General features: G+C 41.1%; 1 protein-coding gene across 1 annotated transcript in view; it reads left to right on the top strand.

Moving 5' to 3' along the window:
- The first annotated feature begins 4365 nt into the window (after nucleotides 1–4365).
- The window catches only part of SLC7A11 (solute carrier family 7 member 11), a 70553-nt gene continuing 51881 nt past the window's right edge, over nucleotides 4366–23037 (top strand). Inside the window, exons 1-4 of the mRNA XM_077814436.1 lie at nucleotides 4366–4642; nucleotides 7618–7744; nucleotides 12414–12529; nucleotides 21593–21718. Of these exons, the coding sequence (XP_077670562.1) occupies nucleotides 4366–4642; nucleotides 7618–7744; nucleotides 12414–12529; nucleotides 21593–21718 (646 nt within the window). The remainder of the gene's footprint in view (nucleotides 4643–7617; nucleotides 7745–12413; nucleotides 12530–21592; nucleotides 21719–23037) is intronic.

Here is a 23037-nt window from a genome sequence, read left to right as displayed (position 1 = left end):
CATTCCCAAACAGAGGCTAGGGACACCATCCTTGAAAATAGGCTCGGGGGCAGAAAATTTGCAAAAAAGGACTAACAAATGTTTGCCAAAGTGGATGAAGGTAATAGCTTCAAGTACTCAGAGTGTGAATTGTGAAGAAGAAGTGTTCCTACATTTTGCTGACTTTCTTTCCTTTTTATAACGGACAGCAGTGAGAAGTGGGGCATGTAATAGCTCCCAATGTGAGTATTGTAAATGGCACAGACATTTAGAAAAGGATAGGAATACTTGTGGCACCTTAGAGACTAACCAATTTATTTGAGCATAAGCTTTCGTGAGCTACAGCTCACTTCATCGGATGCATACTGTGGAAAGTGTAGAAGATCTTTTATACACACAAAGCATGAAAAAATACCTCCCCCCCACCCCGCTATCCTGCTGGCAATAGCTTATCTAAAGTGATCATTCTCCGTAGAATATAGAGTGTTGCAGCTAAGGAGTGCACTATACTGCTCTGGAGGGCATGCAAACATGACTTTAAGGCATCTTGAAATACTCCTCTACTCTGGGGCTGACTGTGCACCAGACTGGTCCACTGGCATTCAGTTAGATCATCCCATAGGCTACTCTAAATTACTCTGGCTCTAATAACTCCCCAAATGCTGATACAGAATTTGGGGAACCACACTCTAAACACAGGTTATAAATGCTGTTACTGGAAAAGTGAAGGCTTTGGTAAAGAAAAATAGAAAATCACCTGAAAGCTTAATTAAAAATAAACCCAAACCAATCAGTATCTATATATTTTTGGTGAAAACTGAAGATGTGGCCACTTTGTGCTGTAATTATGTATAGTATTGCCCTAACTCAGTGGTTGTCAACCTGTAGTCCGTGGAACCCTGGGGAGGGGGGCGGGGGTTCACAGACTTTGCCTAAGGGGTCTGCAAAAGATGACTATGATGATAAAGTTTCAGATCCCAGAAAAGGCATTCTGTTTTTCTGATCAATCAAAAATATGTGAATACCCCCCTACAGGTCAATACCTGGAAGTATTGTCATTACCATAGAAGCCCACAATTTAGTGCCCTTTCTCACGCTGCATCAAATTCCATGGTGAGCACGTGCAACATTTATAGTTGAATTCTGTTCAGTCAGTTTTCAGTCTAACTCTTCCATGGTAGGGGTCTACGGATCACAGGTTGAATTTCCGAAGGGTTCTGCACCTCTGTTAGAAATTGTTTAGGGGTCCACAAATGAAAAAGGTTGAAAACCACTGCCCTAACTCACACATGTCAGCCACAGGATGATCACTCCTGTGAATGGTGAACCTTCATTGATGTACAGTCAGAGATGGGAACATGGCCAGAATGCTTCTATGACCATTGAATCCTGGCAGTTATATTGCTCTTTTGGGGCTACTGACAACCCATAGAATTTAAATCAGCCTTCAACATGGGCTCTGTATCAGGGTAGTGCAAAGACCACCCCTGCCAACCCCTCTTGAGCTAAGCAGGAGTCTATGAACTGCTGGAGTCAATGTTAGTAGCTAGGTTCCTACTGGCTAGAAGAGCCAGGGTCAAATAAATATTGCTCTTTGTTTGACTCTGGCAGAGCAAGGACTTGAGCCTCAGTCTTCCACATCTTAGGTGACTGCCTTAATCATCAGGCTATTAGCTATTCCAGGGTGCTCTTTCTCTCTCTCTTGTTTTGATCAGAAATTCCTTCCTGGACTTAAGAAACCAATTCTTGACAAAAGTTTTGTTGAAATTGGCACATTCCCTAGAAAAGTTTTAGATTTGGCACGTTGACATGTTCTGACTGAAAACCATTTCGTAAAAAATTTCCTGACTGGCTCTGCTGGTGATTGTTCAGTACACAGCCTTTTAAAATTCATTTTAAGTTCATCAGACCAGCTCAGATTTGTGGCTAATGCTTTGACCTGGCTTGGTTTGTAGATCAGGTCACTCACTTCAGGTGCTGGGAGAACTGCAGGTACGGCAAGAAGAGGGAACACCTTGAATTATTCTGTAGCAATTCCTCTAGCTCATATGTGAGTGGCATGCAATACTCTTTGGACAAAGAAACATTACGCTGTCTTATGGGGTCTGATCCAATTGACAAATATACATACATATCTTATTTGCATACTAACGTTTACCAATCTCCTAGCTCAGTAGGAGCTCTAAGTTAATTAGTTTGAGGACCCATTGTCTCACACTCCTTAATGTTTCTCTTCCTGACAACTATATTTCAAGAAACCCTTCAAGTAGCATTTCTTTAATGAATTATAATTTCAATATAATTCATTCTACTTTCACACAATGGTGCGCTGAAGAGAAGCATAAACCAGAGGAGAAATCAAATGAGCTGCTGTTGAACACAGGGAAGGGTATGGAGGAAGAAATAAGCCCTTTAAAAATATTATAGCCGTACAAATATATATCCAAATGCTAAAAACTATTTGTGTTTGTTCCTCTGTAGATTAAAAGCAGTCAGGCCTTTTATGCCTAGTTTTATCACAGTGCAAATTATTATAGACAAGTTATAACCCCTGAAAATATGGGGTTTTAAAAGCATTGACTTGGCTTTTACTACTGCAATATAAACAGCACTGTTATGATTAAGCGCTGTTATGATACTCTAATATTTACTGTTTCCAAAATACACTTAAAAGCACAGAAGTTGTGCTTAGAGCTCAGTGCCGCCTTCTGAAATGACAAAACGTTTAGCTAATATCTTTCCCCCCTATTCGGAGCTAATTAAGCAATAACAGTAAAGGGAGCATGCAAGGCAATAACTACTGCTCATTATGCTGATTGACCCCAAAGCCATGAGCAGCTGCAGTAGTTATGCTACACAGGATTTTTTTCCTTTGCCATATACTGTACGGGCTGTCCCGTGATGAGGTTGTAAGTGCTCAAGGACTATTGATTTTTTTAATGAAAACGTCTTTTTTCTTTTACTTTTATTTTACTTTACTGTTTTGGTTTGAAATCAAGTAACTAGGCTGAGTTAGCAAGAAATCTAAGTACAGATTAGTTCATCCACTCAGGAAGGCACAATTGCAGGAGTGGCCAAACTTACTGACCCTCCAAGCTGCATATAATAGTCTTCAGAACTTTGACAGCCACAATCCTCCCTGGAGGGCTAGACTCCCCTTTCTGCAGTATGGAAGTCCCTAGTCCCACCACCCCGCCGCAGGACAAAAGCCCCGAGCTCCCCTCGCTGAGTCTGTTAGGTGGAGAATAGAGGGATTGCAGGGGAGAGGGGCTCTGTGAGCCACACTTTAACTGTAAAAGAGACAAATGCAGCTCACGAGCCACAGTTTGGCCATGCCTACATTATTGTGACATGCAAATCAGATGGTGTCTCTGGTTTCTGAGACATTGTGATGTGACGATTTAGTGCTCTGAAATGTTGATATCATTCTATCATATCTTAAAAGAATTTGCTGTAAATATTAGCAAGAGTGCTTACCTGACTTGAAGGGGTATTTTCATTTGTGTGTTATTTACAAATATCCCAGAAACTCTGTACATGTGATAATTACTGTACTGTGGAAATAACCTAGATTTTTCACTAGTCTGATTTGGTTGTTGGTAGGCAACACAAGGTACCAAAAGCTTTATATGTAGTCTTTATGTAAAGGTATGTAGTCTTTGTGTACATTTCCAGGTAAGGGATAGATTTGGGAGAAACCAACCAACTAAAAAAGAAATGTTTAAACCCACAAAACCTGTATTAGTTTAAAAGTCTTTTGAGGAAAAAATTGGAATAGAACCAAAGGTGACACATCCTATTTGATTTTTTTTTCTTTCTGGCTAAAGAACTTTGTGTTTTAAATCAGGCTTGTGCATCCCTCACTACGAGTTCCTTTAAATATATGGGAGTGTGTTGACAGTAATATACTACCTTCTGATTGGTTAAACTTTCTTTCAAGTGAGAGCTTTGTTCTTCCTAAGAAGCTCAAATCAGTTGTGCAACATGCTGTTACTATTTGAAAATGCTGAGTAATGCCAGAGCCTTTTCTTATGGCTGATGCAAACCTGGAGAATTTGCATCATCATTCAGCAGACTAATTTGGTATGACAGGAGCTTAAATACAAGTCCATGAGGAAGCTGAGCTGGTTTCCAATGAGAGGGCAGCACCGGCTAACAACGTAAAAGGACAGGTGTTACTAAGTAGTATTTATACAGCAGTGAATATTAAAATACACTTCAGAGTGTTATACCTGTGTGCAGGAGCAGCTTGAAAGGTAACAAAAGGCAGAGAAAGAGAGTGAGAACAGTTAGAAAGAGAGCACAAAGATTGAGGGGAAGAAACTTTGAGTGCTTGCCAGAAAGTTTTTTATTTTGTTTGTCTTGAGTGTGTGGTGGCAAGGTAGCATGTTTAGGAAACCTGGTCTCTCCACAATCCCTAATGGAAGTTCTTTGCAGGAGCAATCTATTGGCAGGTTGCCCTCTCTGGACAGTAAAGAGCCAGCTCAAGAAGAAAAAGTGGTGCTGAAGAAGAAAGTAACTTTTTTGAGAGGGGTATCCATTATAATTGGCACTATCATTGGAGCAGGAATCTTCATCTCTCCCAAAGGGATCCTAAAGAACACAGGCAGTGTGGGAATGTCCTTGATTCTCTGGACGGTGTGTGGTATCCTCTCACTGTTTGGTAAGTTGGTGAAAGTAAGTAAGTAAGAAAGTAAGTTTATAATTGATCCTTGGGGGCAGCTGGTGGATTTTCCCCCCCTGCTATTGGAAATCAAAGACCAATCTGATATGTGAGGACCAATAAGGCTACCAATATTTTTTGTTATTTGATAATGTCTGTAAATGGTACAGTACTATGCATTTGGCATTATCTCTTTCACAAGCATTGTGACACAAAACTGTACCTTTTAAAAAATATTATAAGACCAAATAATGTTTCTTATGAGTCCCTAAAGTAATAGGAGAGGAAGTATCCTTTGTTTCATTTGTGACTTTTTGTTCTAGCTGTAATGGTTCATTTACAGCACGCTTGCAAGGTGCTGGCTCTTGGGGATATGGGCCAATCAGTCTGAACACCTGTGAAATGTACAGACAGCTTGATCCAGTTCCCCACTGACTAGATTAAGCTCTGAATTGAATAGCTTCTGCTGGACGAAATATTTATTGGCAAGAGTGAGTGAGAGAAAACTTTGTTAGTTTTTTTCACTTTATTCACCAATTCACAATATCACTATGAAAAACCTTGTCGCAAAAAGTTATGAAACTTAGTAGCTAACACTTACTAAGAGTGTTAGTTTTGACTGAGAGTTTTGACTGCTGCCGTAGATTTTCTGGCAGTCTACTTGTTTTCTGGCAGGTGATCTTGAGAGCAAGCACTGAGTAACACACATCTGCTTAAGACCATGTAAATGTCACCCTGTGTAAACTGGTTGTGGACTTAAAAGAGGCATCATCTCTTAAGAAGGACCATAAGGCCCTAGCTAAATGTACAGTTGAAGAAAGTTAGGATCAATTTTGATTAGAAGCTAAACTTCTTATTTTGATGCCAAAGTCCCATGCACAACAAAAATCTACTGTGGAACTTTGGAGGTTCTGCCTTGACCGAAATCCTCCTGTACAAGTGAAGTGAGAGCTGACACATAACTTGGAACCTAGTTAGGAGATGCTGGGCTTCAGATTAAACTAGAGATAGAACTTGCCTCAACAAAGCACTGTACATTTTAATTTAGGTGAGTGTTATATGAGCAAGTGATTAAAGTGTAGTAAATTATGGAGATTTCCCCTACACTACATACTGTGATAAAATCTTATACAAAGTTCACCTATTTGATCAGTGAGGGTCTCTGTGAAACATGTATTACAACATTACAGTAGTTACCTCAGACTGATTCTATATTGTATCTCTCCAGATGCACTTGGCAAGAGAAAATCTGCCAATGGGTTCATTAAATGTGACTCTAAGTAGATTATCAGGTACCCTGAATAATCTTAAATAAAATTTACCCAACTTTATTTACCAAAGAAATGAGATATGCCTGATATTCTTCATTAAAACGTATGATTTAATGGGCTGCTGTCAGAATAAGAACAGAATGGAAGCCCTTTGAATTACAAATCCATCTCTAAATGATGTATTATTTGGTGGTTTTTGTATTGCAATAGCTATAGCAGATGTATGCATGTCTCTGCATAACCCTGGACATTTAAGGTGCTGTATGTTGTAAATGTGCTTTATATCTTATAATTACAATGGCATAAATTAATTAGGGAACACATAATTGATAACTGCATATATTTTATTGATCATAACACTAGACACCATATCACTTTATCATTGATTCCCAAAGGTTGCTCAAACACTGTGCACACACTAATGAATGGGTTGACTGAATTTGTTAGTGCTGGTAAATCTCTCCTTGACTGATGCTGTCCATATATGGAGGTGAGAATCTATTGGCTTTGTAATTGTGTGATGGCCTATTAAACACCCCAGCAGACACAAAGACTGGAGGGATGGTACATGACTAAGAATATTTAATACAGGTCCATTGTTTTTCTAGCATGCTGCTCCATAAGGCTGAGGATGCATATTGTGTATGTGGCTACCTCAGGGAGCTTTCTGAGGGTCATCATTGTGTGGTGCAGTCCCTCCACAGTGGACCAAATGACTTTTGCATGACCAGACCTCCTAAAGTAATAACACAACACTGGTTTTCTTTTTATTTGATCCAGTGAAAACATATTGAAGAATGAAATATTCCTCTTACTAGGGAAATGTGAAGTCATCTGGCAATACAGAAACCCATGAAGCTTCCCAGAGCTAGGAACAAATGCAGTAATGTGCAAGCACTGAACAACTTAATTTGAGGAGTGGGGGTGACACTAGTACACAACACATCAATAGTCCTGGAGAGTGAAGTCTTGAATCAACAGTGCACACTTCCTGACATTGCTCCATCAATGTGCCTCAGAACTAGCAGTGAATGTGTAGTACAGTTTCCAGGCCCTTGTAATCTCAGCAGAGACTAAACCGATGATATTTCCTAGTGACAGGGCTTTGAGTATGTCTACTTTTGAAGCTGTGGGGGGGATTCCCAAGAGATGTACTAGCTAGAATGCTAACAACCAAATGTAGCCACAGCAGAATGAACGTTGGGAGGGGCTCATTGTCAAAGATCCCGTTCCCTCCTATTGCTTGTTCTGCCATGGCTATACTCTGTTTTTAGCGTGCTAGCTCGATGAGACCTAGTATGAGTATGTGTCCTTGAGCTGGGAATCACCCACCCCTCTCCAAGTGTAGACACACCTTTTGTCATTGTTTGGTGGGTAGCCAGACAAGCTAGCATGACAAAGCACTTTCATCTGTCTGTTTGCTAGAGCTGGTTGAGTAATGAGAAACTGTATTAGCAAATTACCTATTCAGTGGGTTACAGAAAAATGTAATTGAACAAATTACACACAAATATTTGGCCACTTACAGGGCTAACTGAACTAGTGCAAAACGTATTTACAGATAACTTATTTGAAGAAATATGTCAAAACTTGTCAGAAATAATTACTCAGTAAATAACTTGCTCTGTTGTTTAGTCTGTTCCTAATGCTCATGTATCACAAAAGTTTTGAATAAACATTTCAATTTTAAATACATTTCCATAGGTGCACTGTGCTATGCTGAATTGGGAACATGTATCAAGAAATCCGGTGGACACTACACTTATATCCTGGAGGCGTTTGGCCCGTTACCGGCTTTTGTTAGAGTCTGGGTGGAACTGCTTATAATACGGTAAGTGTGCTGAGGGTTCTATTTACCTTCTCTGTCCACTGTCAATGCAGTTTCAAATACAAAGAGAAACCTCAGATCTGAGGGGGACAGAAATGTGTGTGGTGCGGTTTTTTTGGTTATTTTTTTTTAAATATTTCTGCTGCAGGATACTTACTGGTTCTATTTTGTTTGCCAGCACTGATTATTTGGTTTCAAGATATTTTTAAGAAAAATGATTTAAAATGGACTGGTTTTCATAAAAATTCAGCAACGTGATTTCAATTCTTCTGCAAAGCCTGCCAGGCTCACTGATGTCACTAATAGTGCTGATACCCACACACCATATTTAAAAATACTCTAAAGGACCTACCTTTTGAACTTGCAGTGTGTCATGTGTTGGCTGCCTACTTAGATTTGTGGAAGTAAACTCTGTCTTGGAATAATTGAGGAGGGATGCAAAGGTAGTTCTAAACTATCTTTCTACCTCCCTGAGGAGAGACAGGAATAGTCTTCTCGGGTATGTATACACTACAGTGTAATCCAGGGTTATTTGAATTTGAGGTAGCAGACCATGGTTTTGATAACCTAGGGGCTGAGCATCTACACTCATTTGTAACCCCAGGTTAGGAATTATTGAACCCTGGGTCTCAAAATGAGGCTTCAGCGCCTACCCAGCATTTTGAAAACCTGAATCTAATTACCATCCCAAAATGTGTCCACTCTAGCCCTTTGTTCATGGTGCAGTTTGGGAAAACTTGACTCTTCACCAAACTTGACTGTTCAGAGGACAAAGGCAGTCAGCACGTGGAATTGTGAGATATTTTTGATGGACTCCTAGAACATGAGTCCAGTGGGGCTACATCTGCAATGCAAAGCAATAGGGCTAAATGCTGGGTCCCAGCTTGACTCAGGCTGGGATGTTCCAGCCCTGTGGGATCGTGGGATCCTGAGACCCTGGGTCCAAGCCCTGGGTCAGCATGATTTGTGTGTAGAAGGAAGGGGGATTAGACTTGAGCCTGAGTTTGACCCCTGGGCTTACCCTGTGATGTAAACATATCACTAGAGTACTGTTCAGCTGGCCGTGGCTCACCAGAGAACCATGTACTCTGCTCATGCCCCTACATTTTCCCCCCTGTGAAGGTGTGGGAAATTTGGCTATGGCAGCTTTATACCACTTGGATATTACTCTAAAACAGGAGATTCCCCAGCTGCCCATGTAAAGCAGCTTTAAGTCTGTAAATACTTAACTTGGGCCAAGAATCTGCTTTATTGTGTTGTTTTGTGACTTTTGCTACAGGTGTATATGCTGTTGGAGCCTTAAAGTATAATATATATATGTGTCTTTATGTCAAACCAAACCCACAATTTTAATCAGTTAAATCAGTTATCATATTCAAATTGATTATAGAAAGTTAGTCCCTTGAAATCTATTTGAACTATTTCTGTGAGTAGCTCAATCTATCTATATAGTTATGACAATTCACCTACATAAAATAAATGTAGGTCATTTGAAATCTGCCTGGCCTTAATAAGACTCACTTCCTCTCATGCAGCAAGCTAATCACAGTGCACATGCTTTATTTGATCTCACTTCCATACTTCCATAAAAATGGGCAAGGATCCAAATTCTAGTACAGACTGAGTTGGCTAAAAGCAATAATAATGCTAAGTCACTCTGAACCCAAAGTTTGTTTAAAATGTGTCAACATCCTGGTGATGTTACGAGAACTTTCATTATCGTCATAGCCTGTCCCACACCCAAATAAATATAAACTGTGCATGAGAATAAAGTCAAACCATCCTTGAATCAGGAATTCTCAGAAATAACTATGGGGGCGTACTTGTTATAACTTGTAGTTATCAGAACTACATTGCTGAAATTCTGTGTAGAGTTTTATTTCTGACTCCTATGGCTGTGAACGAATTGTTTGTTATTGTAGAAAGAACTAGCCACCCAATATGTATTTATGTTCTAAGCAGTGACTTCTAAGGAGTCAGAAAAGTTACACACACATTCCTCAGCTGTGCCCTTTTTCCTCTGAAAGTCTGCAGGGTTGTGAAAACCACAGACTAGTGGAGCAGCCAGAATAAAGAATAAACATTTCCTGCTCCCATATATCATTTCAGCCACAGTATTACAAATCCAAGCGACATTTCAATTCTGTGTGATAGGGATTAAACTGTGCTAGCAACGGTTATGTTTAAATGTGACTTTCACATGCACTTTCTCTAACCAGTGCATTCAGGGATATTTTCCCCTCCTCCCCCCCACCCCGAGAACCATGTTAGACCTGTGTTATAAAGCCATGTCAGGAAAAAATACTACTTTCTACACAGGTCAGGGAAATCATGCTAGTAACACCCACAATGTTTAAACATGGTGGTTGCTAACAGGGCTTAAACCATAGGTTGGACAATGGCATACTGCAACCTATTTAGAGCTACGGGATGCGCTAGTGGTAATTTTCCTACTTCTATCCGCACACAGTCAGCTACTATCCCTTGTTTGCAAGGGATACATTCTCTTTCTACCTATTACTGAAAGCAAGAGAAGTGCACAAGGTGTATGTACTTTGCCAACTTTTCTTCACATTTGCAATACAATGCAAAGTGTATTCTTACTTTGATCCTCTGCTCTCTTATTTGTGGCCTGCAGCTGTTAGCACAATCCACAGAAAAATGAGAGCATATAAATGTTCATTAAGCCACGGTATTTATTGCAGGCACAATTTAGGAAAACCAGGGATGTAAAAATTATAGTGGTGCAGCTAACATTCACTCTGTCTTTAAGAGAATTAAAAAGAGGTCTGTGTGAAAAAGATTAGGTAAGGCTCTGGAAGAGAGCACTGGAATTGAAGACGGAAGTTGTGTGTGGATACTCAAAAGATCTGGTCTGATGGTTGATCTATAGCTGTACAAACAACCTGATGCAAACTTACTCCTGTGTAAATTAGAAGTAACTCAGTTGAAGTTAATAGAGTGACATGTAAATGAGAAGAGAATCAGGCCCTGAGTGTCTGCTAAGCCATTAAACCCACATGTATGAGGGTGGGTGCCGGAGCAGTAAATGTGTACAAGAAGCAACCCTCCCTTAACCAGCACAGAACCTTTGTTAACAAGATAGTTTTGGCATTTGCTTGCTGGCAGTTTGATCCAACACAATCTATGATATTGTGTCTGAGTCACAACACTGAGAAAATATTTTTCTTTTCAGAGATGCAGCTCCCTTGTGGAATTTAACAGACAATAATAACCTCTCAATAGAATTTTTAAATTGTCTCATAAAATTTTATGGCAGGGATAATAGCTATTACATTCTAAAGGATGGTTTAAATCCCATAGACAGACTATTATTCTCTGTTTAAATTCTAGAGATTTTTACAGCAATTTCAATACAGTCTTGTTTAATTTCTGTTGGTTTCACCATTGTTATATTCTATAAGATCTTTCTGTAATGATACTCTGGTAAGGATTGTTGAACAAGTTTAAATACAGAATTACCTAAACTTTCATCTATCCCCTGGACTGAACCAGACATTTACTGAACTTTGAATAAAAAGTATACTTAACTTTTTGTTTTGTTTGAATTTGCAAGCACTTTTGCACTTCCTGGTTTTGACCACAAGAGGAAATAAAAATACTATAATATTAATCTGTATGGGCTGGGCCTTACTCCAGGGGAATCAGATCAAAGGTATCCCTGGCCCTTAGCTCCTTATTGTTTGAAACTAGGTGATGGAAGCACAAATAGCTGTCTGAGCAGGTAGAAATGATATTTCCGGAAACAGAATTCCTGGAACTCCACTATGTAGGCAACATGACTACATCTAACCTAGAGTAACAGGGCAAACTGGTGTCAAAACCTGGGTTAATGCTAAGGCCTCTGGTTAACTTTCTCCCTTGTCTTAAAAAGAAGAGGAGGCATATCCCTTATTAAGCTGGTCTTGCATATATTGATGTGAGCTATCTCCTGCTCTTGAAATCACCTCACCCATCTCTGTAATATGTACTTTCTTTCTGCACATTTCATTGTGCAATAAGTGCTCTCTCACTTTCTTTGGGGAATATTCCCCAGTGTTGAAAGGGACCTGAAGCTTTTGACCAGGACAGGAAGCAGAAATCATTTACAGAAGCCTATTTACAATTACAATTTAGCGACACAGCTTCATCCCGATTAAATACGCTAGGACTTTGATATAAGTGTTGGATATTTTTAGGATTCTTATCTGAATAAAGCAGAATCTCTGAACTTTGAAATTCTCTTGTGAAGAATGAGATGCATGCAAACGTTAAAATTCTATCCACATGAACTTCTATAAAGTTGGATTTAAATACCAGTTATTATCTGGTACCTGATCCAATTTGATTTAAAGAGAATGAATAAAGGACTGTGTCCATAAATCTCCAGTGCATGTCATTTCTGACTGTGCTACAACAGGTAAGTCATAAGTCAGCCCATGCTGATAAAAGTCATGATGATAGTTTAGTAGCACCTGAGCAAAGCATAAATGATTATGTACCCCTGAGAACCTCCACTATATTCAGACACTATGGTTTTACACAGCTATGAAGGACACACCACAGTTAAATTTATCTCAGTTTTGTGATAATGAAGATGATCCTGTGTGAACATTGTTTATCCACTGGTGTAGATTAACCATCATTTCTTGATTCTTTCTGTTTACCTTAGCCCTGCTGCCACAGCAGTGATATCCTTGGCATTTGGACGCTATATTTTGGAACCATTTTTTATCCAATGTGAAATTCCAGACCTAGCAATTAAGCTTATTACAGCTGTTGGCATCAGTAAGTATCAAATTTAAGTTTTGGAGAAAGGTGAAGGTGATGTTAAAGTAGAAAATAATTAAAATAAGTCAGACATTGAATAGGTAGTGCCTTGATGTGAACCATTACAGAATTACTGTGCATTCTGGGGGGGTCTCTCAGTCGCTCCTCTTGGAACTGTTTCATGTTGTATAAATAATTAAATATTAATTGTATGCAGTGGTGTTGTAGCCATGTTGGTCCCAGGATATTGGAGAGACAAGGTGGAAGAGGTAATATCTTTCATTGGACCAACTTCTGTTGGTGAGTGAGACAAGCTTTCGAGCTCACAGAGAGCTGTACTTCAGGTCTATTTATTAGCATATGGGAGATGCAGGTTCAAGTCTTGGGTAAGTGCCCTAACCATCAGGCTATAGCAGTGGTGGGCAAACTACGGCCCACGGGCCACATCTGCCCCACCAGCCGTTTTAATCTGGCCTTCAAGCTCCTGCTGGCGAGGAAAGTCTGGGGCTTGCCCTGCTCTGGCGCTTCAGCCTGGGTGCAATGTCAGTGGCTGCGCGGCTTCTGGAGGCAGTGGCATATCCCCCTCCAGCTTCTATGCAGAGGGTAGCGTGAGGGCTCCACTCTGCATGGTGCCCCCGCCCCAAGCGCCACCCCAGCAGCTCCCATTGGCCAGGAACGGCAGCTGTGGATGGTGCAGTGTGTAGCAGAGCTCCCTGGCCAGGTCTCTGCGTAGGAGCCAGAGGGGGGACATGCTGCTGCTGCTTCCGGGAGCTACTTGAGGTAAGCACCGCCCCGAACCTGCAGCCCTGAGCCACACCCCTCCGTGCCCCAACCCCCTGTCACAGACCTGCTCCTGCTCCTGCCCTCTCTCTGTCCACTGAATATTTAATTAATTACACAAACTGGAACAGCTGCAAGAGGAGAGATTGAGAAAGACTCACCCCAGAATACCCAGTAGCCTGGCAGTCAGGACAGAGCAGGGACTTGAAGCCTCATCAGAGGTGAGTGCCCTAACCAACCGGCTCTTCTGGGGAGGATCTCTCAAGCTCATTTTTCCTGGTGAACAACTTTGGGACAAAACTGAAGCCTTTCAATATGGAACAGGACATTTTTTGAAATCTCAAAGTTTTTTGGGACAGGAAAACCATTTCCTGCCCAGGTCTAGCCGGTATTTCAGTAAGCTATGAACCCAACCATCTCTTATCACAGTGGGTGCAGAGCAGTGTAGGTATTAATGCATAGCACTGACACAAACACAATAGGAACAGCCCCTCTTAGTCTTTTTTCCTATTATTCAGCTGGCACATAGGTAGCCCCTACATTACAGTGTTCTGTTTACTTCTGGTGGAATGAGGTTGGCAGTTCCTTAGGAACAGTGCTCTTTTTAATTTGGGCAGCACATATATTTCAAACAATATAAAAGGAATGAAAAAGGAGTTCAGACAAAACAGTGTAAAAAGTCACACAGGAAGATACTTTTGTTTTGCACAGGTAATTGAATCCGATGACTTTTTATTTATATAGGGAGATAGATTGAACTTCCAGTCTCCAGTATAAAGAAACAAGTTATTTGTAGAAGTGTTTGTCCACCAGTATTAAAAAAAAATCAGTATCTGACCACATTTACTTCTATTTTAATTATGCAGAAACCATATGAGTAATTAAATTAAGGTCTTGAGTTTTTGAGGTTAATGACTTCTTTTATAATTACATCTGCCTAAAATATTTCAGGAAAAGATAAGGGTAAGACAGATGTTCAAGAACTTCAAGGTCACTGAGACAGAAGGAGCATTATGGGGTGACTCCATTAAAGTGTTTTGTTAAGTGCCTGTAATTCTAGCACCAAGAATGAACAATTTAAAATCGTATTTTTATTACTTTTAATTTAATTGAAAATCTGTCTGATAAGCCAGGATTTCACAAAATAATTAAGCAAAGAAGCAGCGTGGCAGGAGGGTGGAGTTATCCTGAAATAATGACGCCCTGAGGGGAGTTTGGAGTCAACAGCAAATTGTTGCTATGGTGACCAAAAGAGAGTTTGTGCAGAGCAGGTAGGATGAGTTACTGCCTCACTGAAACTAGAGATTCCTGGAGAAAGTCTTGTAAATATGACCAACAAAGATGTCAAGGGAAACACTGATGGATGGCGTTTAGTGTTTACTTTTCTGTAATGATGTAGCATTTTGTGTATTGTATCAGATAGTGCACATATATCCAGGGATCTGAAAGTCTGACTGTGACTCTTATATGAGCAGAATTATCTAGTGTATTTATTATTAGTAGTCGTAGTAGTATGGTTGTATACAAAGTTCCCCATCCAGACTGGAGTCTTTGTTTCCTTTCAAGGGTTTGATATAGTCAAAGTCAAACTGCAAGTCAGCTACCTTATCTCTTGCCTTCTCACCCACTTCTGTGTCTCTTCTTTCTGTCTGCCGCCATGGCTGATTATGCAGAATGATAAGACTGCTCTTTGCAGCTCTCTGGCTCACCCAAGTTATCTTTATTATCTCAGATGGGAATAAAATAATCGGAAGCATCATGGAACTATGTGTTAGTAATACGAGAGATTTTGTTCTGTAGCTTTACCATCTTGCTCTATGATCTTCTCAGCAAGCAAGATTTACAAGATGATAAGGGTTGGGCTGGATTAGTATTTGGATGGGAACATTCCCCGAAAAGTCCACAATTATGTTAATGGTTCAGAAAGTGAGGTAGTTCCCTTTAGAGCAGTACTAAAACTGTGTTCCTATATTGTGTTGGGGGCACCGTGCTGCTGCAGTTGCCATATTTCAGATGAGAGCTAAAGCTGAGCTCCTGGACAACGTATCAATTTTCAAATTCCATTATTTATTTATGTATTTATTTATTTTATAGCTCCAAAGAGCATGCTAGACACAAAATACCCCCTGTAGTCATACCAAACCTTAGCAATTTTGGGCATATTTTGGAAGCAAATTACTTGTATCTACCAACGTAATCAATTACTGCCCACCATTATCAGGCCTCTATGTGCAGGGCCAGCCTAAGGATTTTAGTGATGTTAGTGAAACAATTCTTTGGGAGAACACCGCAAATGTAACCAATTCATTATACATAAAAAGTGAACGTATGGGGGATAATCTTTAGATTCTTCTCTGGCTCTACCCCAGTCGTCTGCTACAGAAATGGAATCCAGCTGTCTCTTCCTTTCAAACTTAGCAATAATTTTATGTCAATTTGTGTTTTTCATGTTGACCTTTGCAAGGAGGAGGGCTAGAAACATACTTTTTCTTCTTAAATGAAAGCTGAGAGTCTCCTTCATGTTTGTATTTCCCCCAAATCACAGGTCCCTTGACTGCAGACTTTGCAGGGCCAAAAGGCCTACATTACATGCAGTTTCAATTCTAGCACAATCAGAGAGCGAGAAAATGCTATATACACACAGTGCGTAGTGGTCTGTGTGTGTGTGTGTATGTATATATATAATGCATTCTTTGGGATAAATTACACTACATAAGTGTATTGAACTGTATTATTACTATGTAACCTGAGTAGAAATGGCACAGTTTATACTGTATATGCAATCACTTCACTTCGTCTCCATATCAGATGAGCAGGTAAAGAGGCTTCAGATATAGAAAGCTATGAGTCTGAGAACAGATCAATTGCTCATGTATGATTTAAGTGTTTTTAATTTGCTTATGTGTATTTTGGGGCTACTCCTAGTATTTGACATCCTAGAGAGGACTCAAATTTCCCTTGTCTTTGAGTTCTGCCCCATCATCAAATACCCCAGATATAGACCCCTTCCTAAACACTAGTAATATTGTTCTGGGAATGGCAGCCAATGGGAGCTGGGCGCTGCAGGGCTGGTGCCTCAAGGCAGGGACAGCACGCAGAGCCCCTGGCACCTCCGCCTAGGAGTTAGAGGGACATGCCAGCTGCTTTTGGGGAGCTCCCCCCGCCTCAGGTAAGCACCGCTCTGCACCCCAGCCCTGAGCCCCCATCCACATCCAAACTGCCCCAGCAGTGGCCGGTGTGACTGGCCCAGGGGTTGCCTGATCTACTTGGGCAGCCCTGGAGCCAGCTGGACTGGCCGCTGCAGAGGTCACGGAAAGACATAGAATCTGTGACTTCCGAGATCTCTGTGACAGACACGCAGCCTTGGTTATGACTAAATCAGTCCCTTTGGCAGATAAGCAGCTTAAATAAAGACTTTTCTTGGCTGGGCTGCTTTTGTATTCCAGATCAAGATTTAGGCCTTCTGTGCCTCCTTTTCAACTGGTGCACACAGATGTACAAATAGCAATGTATTTAGGCTAATGTGGGCTGTTTCTTCTCACAAGCACTTAGGCCATAAAAGCCTGACAAGCTGGTGTAGCTGGCTCCCTTTTGTTCCCTACTCTATCAGTGGAAAATAGACCAGGATCTAACTCTACTGCTGCTCTCCTGTTGGCTTTTATTATTTTATTGTACTTTTTATAGCGATGACAGTGTGAAGGATCAGATTGAGGCAAGCGATAGCTGACAAATGTCACCATCACATTTGATTGTATATTCATGCCATTTTTTTCACCCTCCATGGTCACCTACTGTGCCACAGGTGCCTGCTATACCCGGGCTGGCACTGCCTGCTTCTGCCATTCACTAGCATTACCTCAGTCCCGTAGCATAGCCCCTGCAAACAGTTTATGGTGGTGTTTCTCAAGGTGTCTATGCCCTATGAACCCCCAGGCCACAATTCATTGTCATGGTGGCAAAGGACAGCAGGATCAATGCATGGAAGCAAACCACTCTGATGCTGCATAATCACCCTTGTTACAGCTTCTATCTTGATAATTGGCACAGTTGTTATATCCTCTTCCACATCCTGCTCAGGTATTCCTTCATGGCTTCTATTCTCCACTATCATCTCCCTTCTCTCCTCTAAAATCACACTGCTGTTATAAAACACAGGTACAAAAACCACAGGTAGACAGACTTGTGCTAGCTTTGCTAAACCTAGTATGCTAAAAATAGCAGTGTGGACATTGTGCCATGGGCAGTGGCTTGGACTGGTCACCTGAGCTCAGACCCAGGGGTCAGGTGGACTTGGGTGGCTAGCGCGAGCCAGTGCCTCAATGTCCGCACTGCTACTTTTAGTGTACTAGCTCAAGCAACGCTAGTGTGAGTCTGTCTGTCCATGCTGAGAATCGCACCTCCTCACCGCAGTATAGATGTACTGTTAGGCTCGTGCAGATTGCCACTGACTTCACTCAGGCTCTGCAGTAGCATAAGTATTTTCTGTGCCTGAACAGATCTGCTTGCAACACTGGAATCATGCATGTTCAGTCTTTAATTGCATTTCTCTCTCTCTCTCTCTTCCTGTTCAACTGCAAACCCACAACTAAGCAGCCACAAAGTAGCTAACTACCCCATTTCTGGTTTTGCCTTGGCTGAGATCACAAGAAACATCTGTGAGTTTCGAATGTGGCCACAAACAGAGGAGATTGTGTTCAAGAAAACACGACCCACCTACGAATTTATGGCTAGTGCATGAGCTAAACCAGGAGGTACGTCTACACTGCAATAAAAAATCTGCAGTATTGAGCCTCAGACCCTGTGTCAGCTGACTTGAGCTCATGGGGCTGGTGTCACAGGGCTATAACTTTGCAATGTAGATTTTCAGCCTTTAGCTGGAACCCAGGCTTGGAACCCCTCCTTGCTTGAGACCCCCCAGTGAATGTCTGCACTGCAACTTTGTATCCCTGTGGCCCGAGCCCTGCAAGTCCAAGTCAGCTGACCTGGGCCAGCCACAGCCATACCACGGGTCTTTTATTGCAGTGTAGACATAACATGTGTGAATTGAAATTATCATTCTCTCAGCTCTAGTACTTACTAGCTGTTTGCTATCTGATAAAAATGTTACTTACTCTGTGCTGAGTTGTGTAACTGAATGTTCCTGGCATGGAACTTGAACTCTACATGAGCTGAATGTAAGGTTTACAATACTGAGCTGAACATTTCATCTTATATTTGTATTGTGCCCCCTGCCTGTGCTTTGTCTTGTGCAAGAGCCACAATACAAATATAAGCTGAAATTTCTAGAAAATATGAAATAAACCACTGAATAGCTCCTGGCATTGGATTTCTAAGTGACTTACACAGTGCAGGTATATTAGCTGTTTAAAATGTATTTTGGTGAATTTTCAATTAAATGCTTAAGGGTAGCTGCGAAAATTTACAATATAAAAGAGTATTTGATCAACAAACAAGTCAATCCAACATAAGGATTTACGGCCTGATTCAGAACTCTGTTACTCCACTTTAGAACTGGAGGAACTTTTAACACTTAAATCAACTGAGTTATATCAGGTTTCAGAGTAGCAGCCATGTTAGTCTGTATCCGCAAAAAGAAAAGGAGTACTTGCGGATTTGTTAGTCTCTAAGGTGCCACAAGTACTCCTTTTCTTTTTGAGTTATATCAGTGACAAGTGTCACCGAGGTGAATCAGTCTCCCAGCACGTTATATGTGTTGCCAGGTCAATGTATGCACACAAGAATTATAAAGCAAAACACAAAATATTCTGACTACAAGGAGATTTTGCAGAAGTCAGACACTTTTGTTTTTGTGGTAACCCAGAAGAGACTATCTCAGTTCTGAAGTACAGTAAAACCCAGCTCCGTTTTGCTGGTTAAGCATCACCCGAAGCCCTAGAGCTGACTTGTAAAGACACATGATGAAATAGCAGTTCTAGCATCTGGAGAGTCTGTACAGGGCCAGACCTGCAGCACCTGCATTCATATTTGCTAAGCTCCAAGTTTCAGGCTCTGGATGGCCACTCCTGAGTTGTGATTTTATAAATCCAGTGGTGTGTGAGATATTTGGTAATCCAGATAAACCAGGGCTCCTAAGAAGGCTTTGAAGTAAGGAAGCATTCTGATGTAAAGCTGATTCATTAGGCCCTCTAAATGGAAACAGAGAGAGGATCAATTGATAGGCTTGCACTGTCTCATTAACCCCTTTCTCCAGTAAGGGATTAAAAACTGTATTCTTCTTTTGGCTAGCAATAGGTATTTGTACTCTATAATTATTCATTTACTAATACTGCTTTATCTCCTCTCTTCCTATGGGCATATCATTACATAAGCTAGAATAACTGGGATAGAATTAGATGCTTCATTGTTCATCTTCTGTGTCAGTCATTAAGAACCAGAATGTACTTGCCATGACGTGTTGTTCCTTGATTTTAGCAAAGCTTTTGACACGGTCTCCCACAGTATTCTTGACAGAAAGTTAAAGTATGGGCTGGATGAATGGACTATAAGGTGGATAGAAAGTTGGCTAGATTGTCGGGCTCAACGGGTAGTGATCGATGGCTCCATGTTTAGTTGGCAGCCAATATCAAGTGGAGTGCCCCAAGGGTCGGTCCTTGGGCCGTTTTTGTTCAATATCTTCATAAATGATCTGGAGGATGGTGTGGATTACACCCTCAGCAAGTCTGCAGATGACACTAAACTGGGAGGAGAGGTAGATACACTGGAGGGTAGGGATAGGATACAGAGGGCCCTAGACAAATTAGAGGATTGGGCCAAAAGAAATGTGATGAGGTTCAACAAGGACAAGTGCAGAGTCCTGCACTTAGGACGGAAGAATCCCATGCACTGCTACAGACTAGGGACCGAATGGCTCGGCAGCAGTTCTGCAGAAAAGGATCTAGGGGTTACAGTGGACGAGAAGCTGGATATGAGTCAACAGTGTGCCCTTGTTGCCAAGAAGGCCAATGGCATTTTGGGATGTATATGTAGGGGCATTGCCAGCAGATTGAGGGACCTGATCGTTCCCCTCTAGTCGACATTGGTGAAGCCTCATCTGAAGTACTGTGTCCAGTTTTGGGCCCCACACTACAAGAAGGATGTGGAATAATTGGAAAGAGTCCAGCGAAGGGCAACAAAAATGATTAGGGGACTGGAACACATGACTTATGAGGAGAGGCTGAGGGAACTGGGATTGTTTAGTCTGCGGAAGAGAAGATTGAGGGGGGATTTGATACTGCTTTCAACTACCTGAAAGGGGGTTCCAAAGAGGATAGATCTAGACTGTTCTCAGTGGTAGCTGATGACAGAACAAGGAGTAATGGTCTCAAGTTGCAGTGGGGGAGGTTTAGGTTGGATATTAGGAAAAACTTTTTCACTAGGAGGGTGGTGAAACACTGGAATGCATTACCTAGGGAGGTGGTGGAATATCCTTCCTTTGAAGTTTTTAAGGTCAGGCTTGACAAAGCCCTGGCTGGGATGATTTAATTGGGGATTGGTCCTGCTTTGAGCAGGGGGTTGGACTAGATGACCTCCTGAGGTCCCTTCCAACCGTGATATTCTATGGTGTGTAGGGCACACAATTGGGGGTAAGGATGAAAGGATCCTTCCTTCCCCTTCTTCTGTCTTTGTATATGAGCTGGACACAGGCCCAAACTTGGCACTGCAAGGCCTCTGTGCGCCTAGCACCACCAACAGTGCTAGAATTCCCAAAGATGGCTGGGAAGTTCTTTGCATCCTAATCCCCTTGTGTCTGTTGTAATATGGTCCTAAAAGAGGATAAATAGTGAGAAGAAGAGTAAGTGGAAATAAAGGCAGAGATGAAGCAAGGGGCAAATTTATGCAGGGCCTAAGTGAGAGTGAGAAGCCTTCATTTTATTATTAATTAATGTTTTAAAAATGCAAATCTACAATCAAGCCAACATTAACACTGAGGCCCAGAGCGATGGGATGTGCAATTAATTTTTTAATCAAAAGCAGTGTTATATCAGCCCATCCATTACCAACAGTTAACAATTCTGACACTGAGTAAGTGACGAGCTATAATTTGAGGTGGAAAGAGCTAGGCAGATAGTGAAGAGATTGATGGTTGGAGCAGTGGGACAGAAAGATGGGTTCAGCAGAGGCATTTAGCGTAGGATGGGGAGGGGAAAGGTGAGGCGGTAACAGAGGGAAAAAGTTATTAGGATGTTTCTGTTTTCTTTCATGTGTAAGAACCCATTGTTCAGCGTTGTTCAGTTTCTAGTTTACGATGCCTTCAGTGGGATAAGCACTTCTGTTTAACTTTCCCCTCTTCTTCTCTTGCAGCAGTGATAATGGTCCTGAATAGCATGAGTGTCAGTTGGAGTGCTCGCATCCAGATTTTCCTTACCTTTTGCAAGCTCATAGCAATTTTGGTAATTATAGTCCCTGGAGTTATGCAGCTAATTAAAGGTATGAACTGAAAAGTAAATGCTTTTTAAATTATTTTTCTCTTCCTTCCCCCACCCTCACTGCCACCAAATAGTGCCTATACCAGCAAAATCTCTTAATTAGTCTCTGCTTGTTTAACTTGAGCTCTGTCCTGTCATGCAATTGATTGGAAGTGGAACTACACTGGGATGAACTGGTATTTACAGCAGCATGCCAATGAGAGTTTGAGTCTAGATCCAGCACGTTAAATTAAGAAGCACAGAATTGCTCCTTTCAGTATCCAAACTTCTATTTGAAGTGAAAACTCTCTGTAGAAAGGACAGAATCAGTTTTAATGGCAGATGGGCATGTCTTGTTCCTCTAAATGTTTTAATAAATTGGACATTAAGAATCGTCTGGCCTAGATAATTTGTTTTTAACTGCATTAACGCTTAGCCCTGTTCACTACTATATTATGAATTAGCAACAGGAATGTTCAGGGTTCATAATTTTCACAACGTTATGAGCATATCAAAATGTGCACTGTAGCTCCCAAATGTTAAAATACTTGTGTTTAAAATATTGTGGTGATTATTCATTGAATCTGCATGGGAGAAAGATGTTGTTCCTGATGTTGGCCTTTGCAGATATTTAAACTAGCAGACCTGCCCATATGTGATTGTATTTGATGCTCATGTACATGCACGTTACTGATACCAAGTGAAAGAATAAATATAAAACCAAGACAGCAGGGCTAATACAAACCCAGTGAAGGAAATCTGAAGAGTTCACAAGTCTCTCCATATTGTCATTGTTTAAATGTTACAGTAACAAAGCTCAAAAAAGTCATTCAGAGTAGGGGAGACAGAAGAGCTGTTGATTTTAATAAGCTCATTGGTAGATCCTATCTGGCAAGAATTTCATATGCTATCAGTTCAGGAGGATACTTTTACAATATTCTGCATAGCCTCAAACCTGAGTCAAAACCACAGTATGTCTGTCCATCATATCTGTCATGGCATCTCATGTATTCTCTTGTGGCTGTATAGTCCAATTTGTGAGGAGCAAGGTCTTGAGCAGATCTAGGAATGCTGCTGAAAAACTTGGCATGATGCTTGGCCCTTTTTTCAATCTGCTTTTCACACCTGTCTTTCTCAGAATATTTACAATATTTTTTGATAGTTACTCTCCATTCAGGCGTGTCGTTGGCTGTGTCTTCGAAGTCATCAATATTTACCTACCTATGAGTTGATATTCTGCTTAAGGTCATCTTTGAAGCATTTATGTTGACTGCCTTTCCTATACTTTCCTAGTTCCAGCTCACCATAAAGAACTCTTTTGGGGGAATCTGTTACCACCCA

Source organism: Eretmochelys imbricata, chromosome 4 (genome assembly GCF_965152235.1).
Source record: "Eretmochelys imbricata isolate rEreImb1 chromosome 4, rEreImb1.hap1, whole genome shotgun sequence".
NCBI classification, from domain to species: Eukaryota; Metazoa; Chordata; order Testudines; family Cheloniidae; genus Eretmochelys; species Eretmochelys imbricata.
This window is presented reverse-complemented; position numbering and strand designations above follow the sequence as displayed.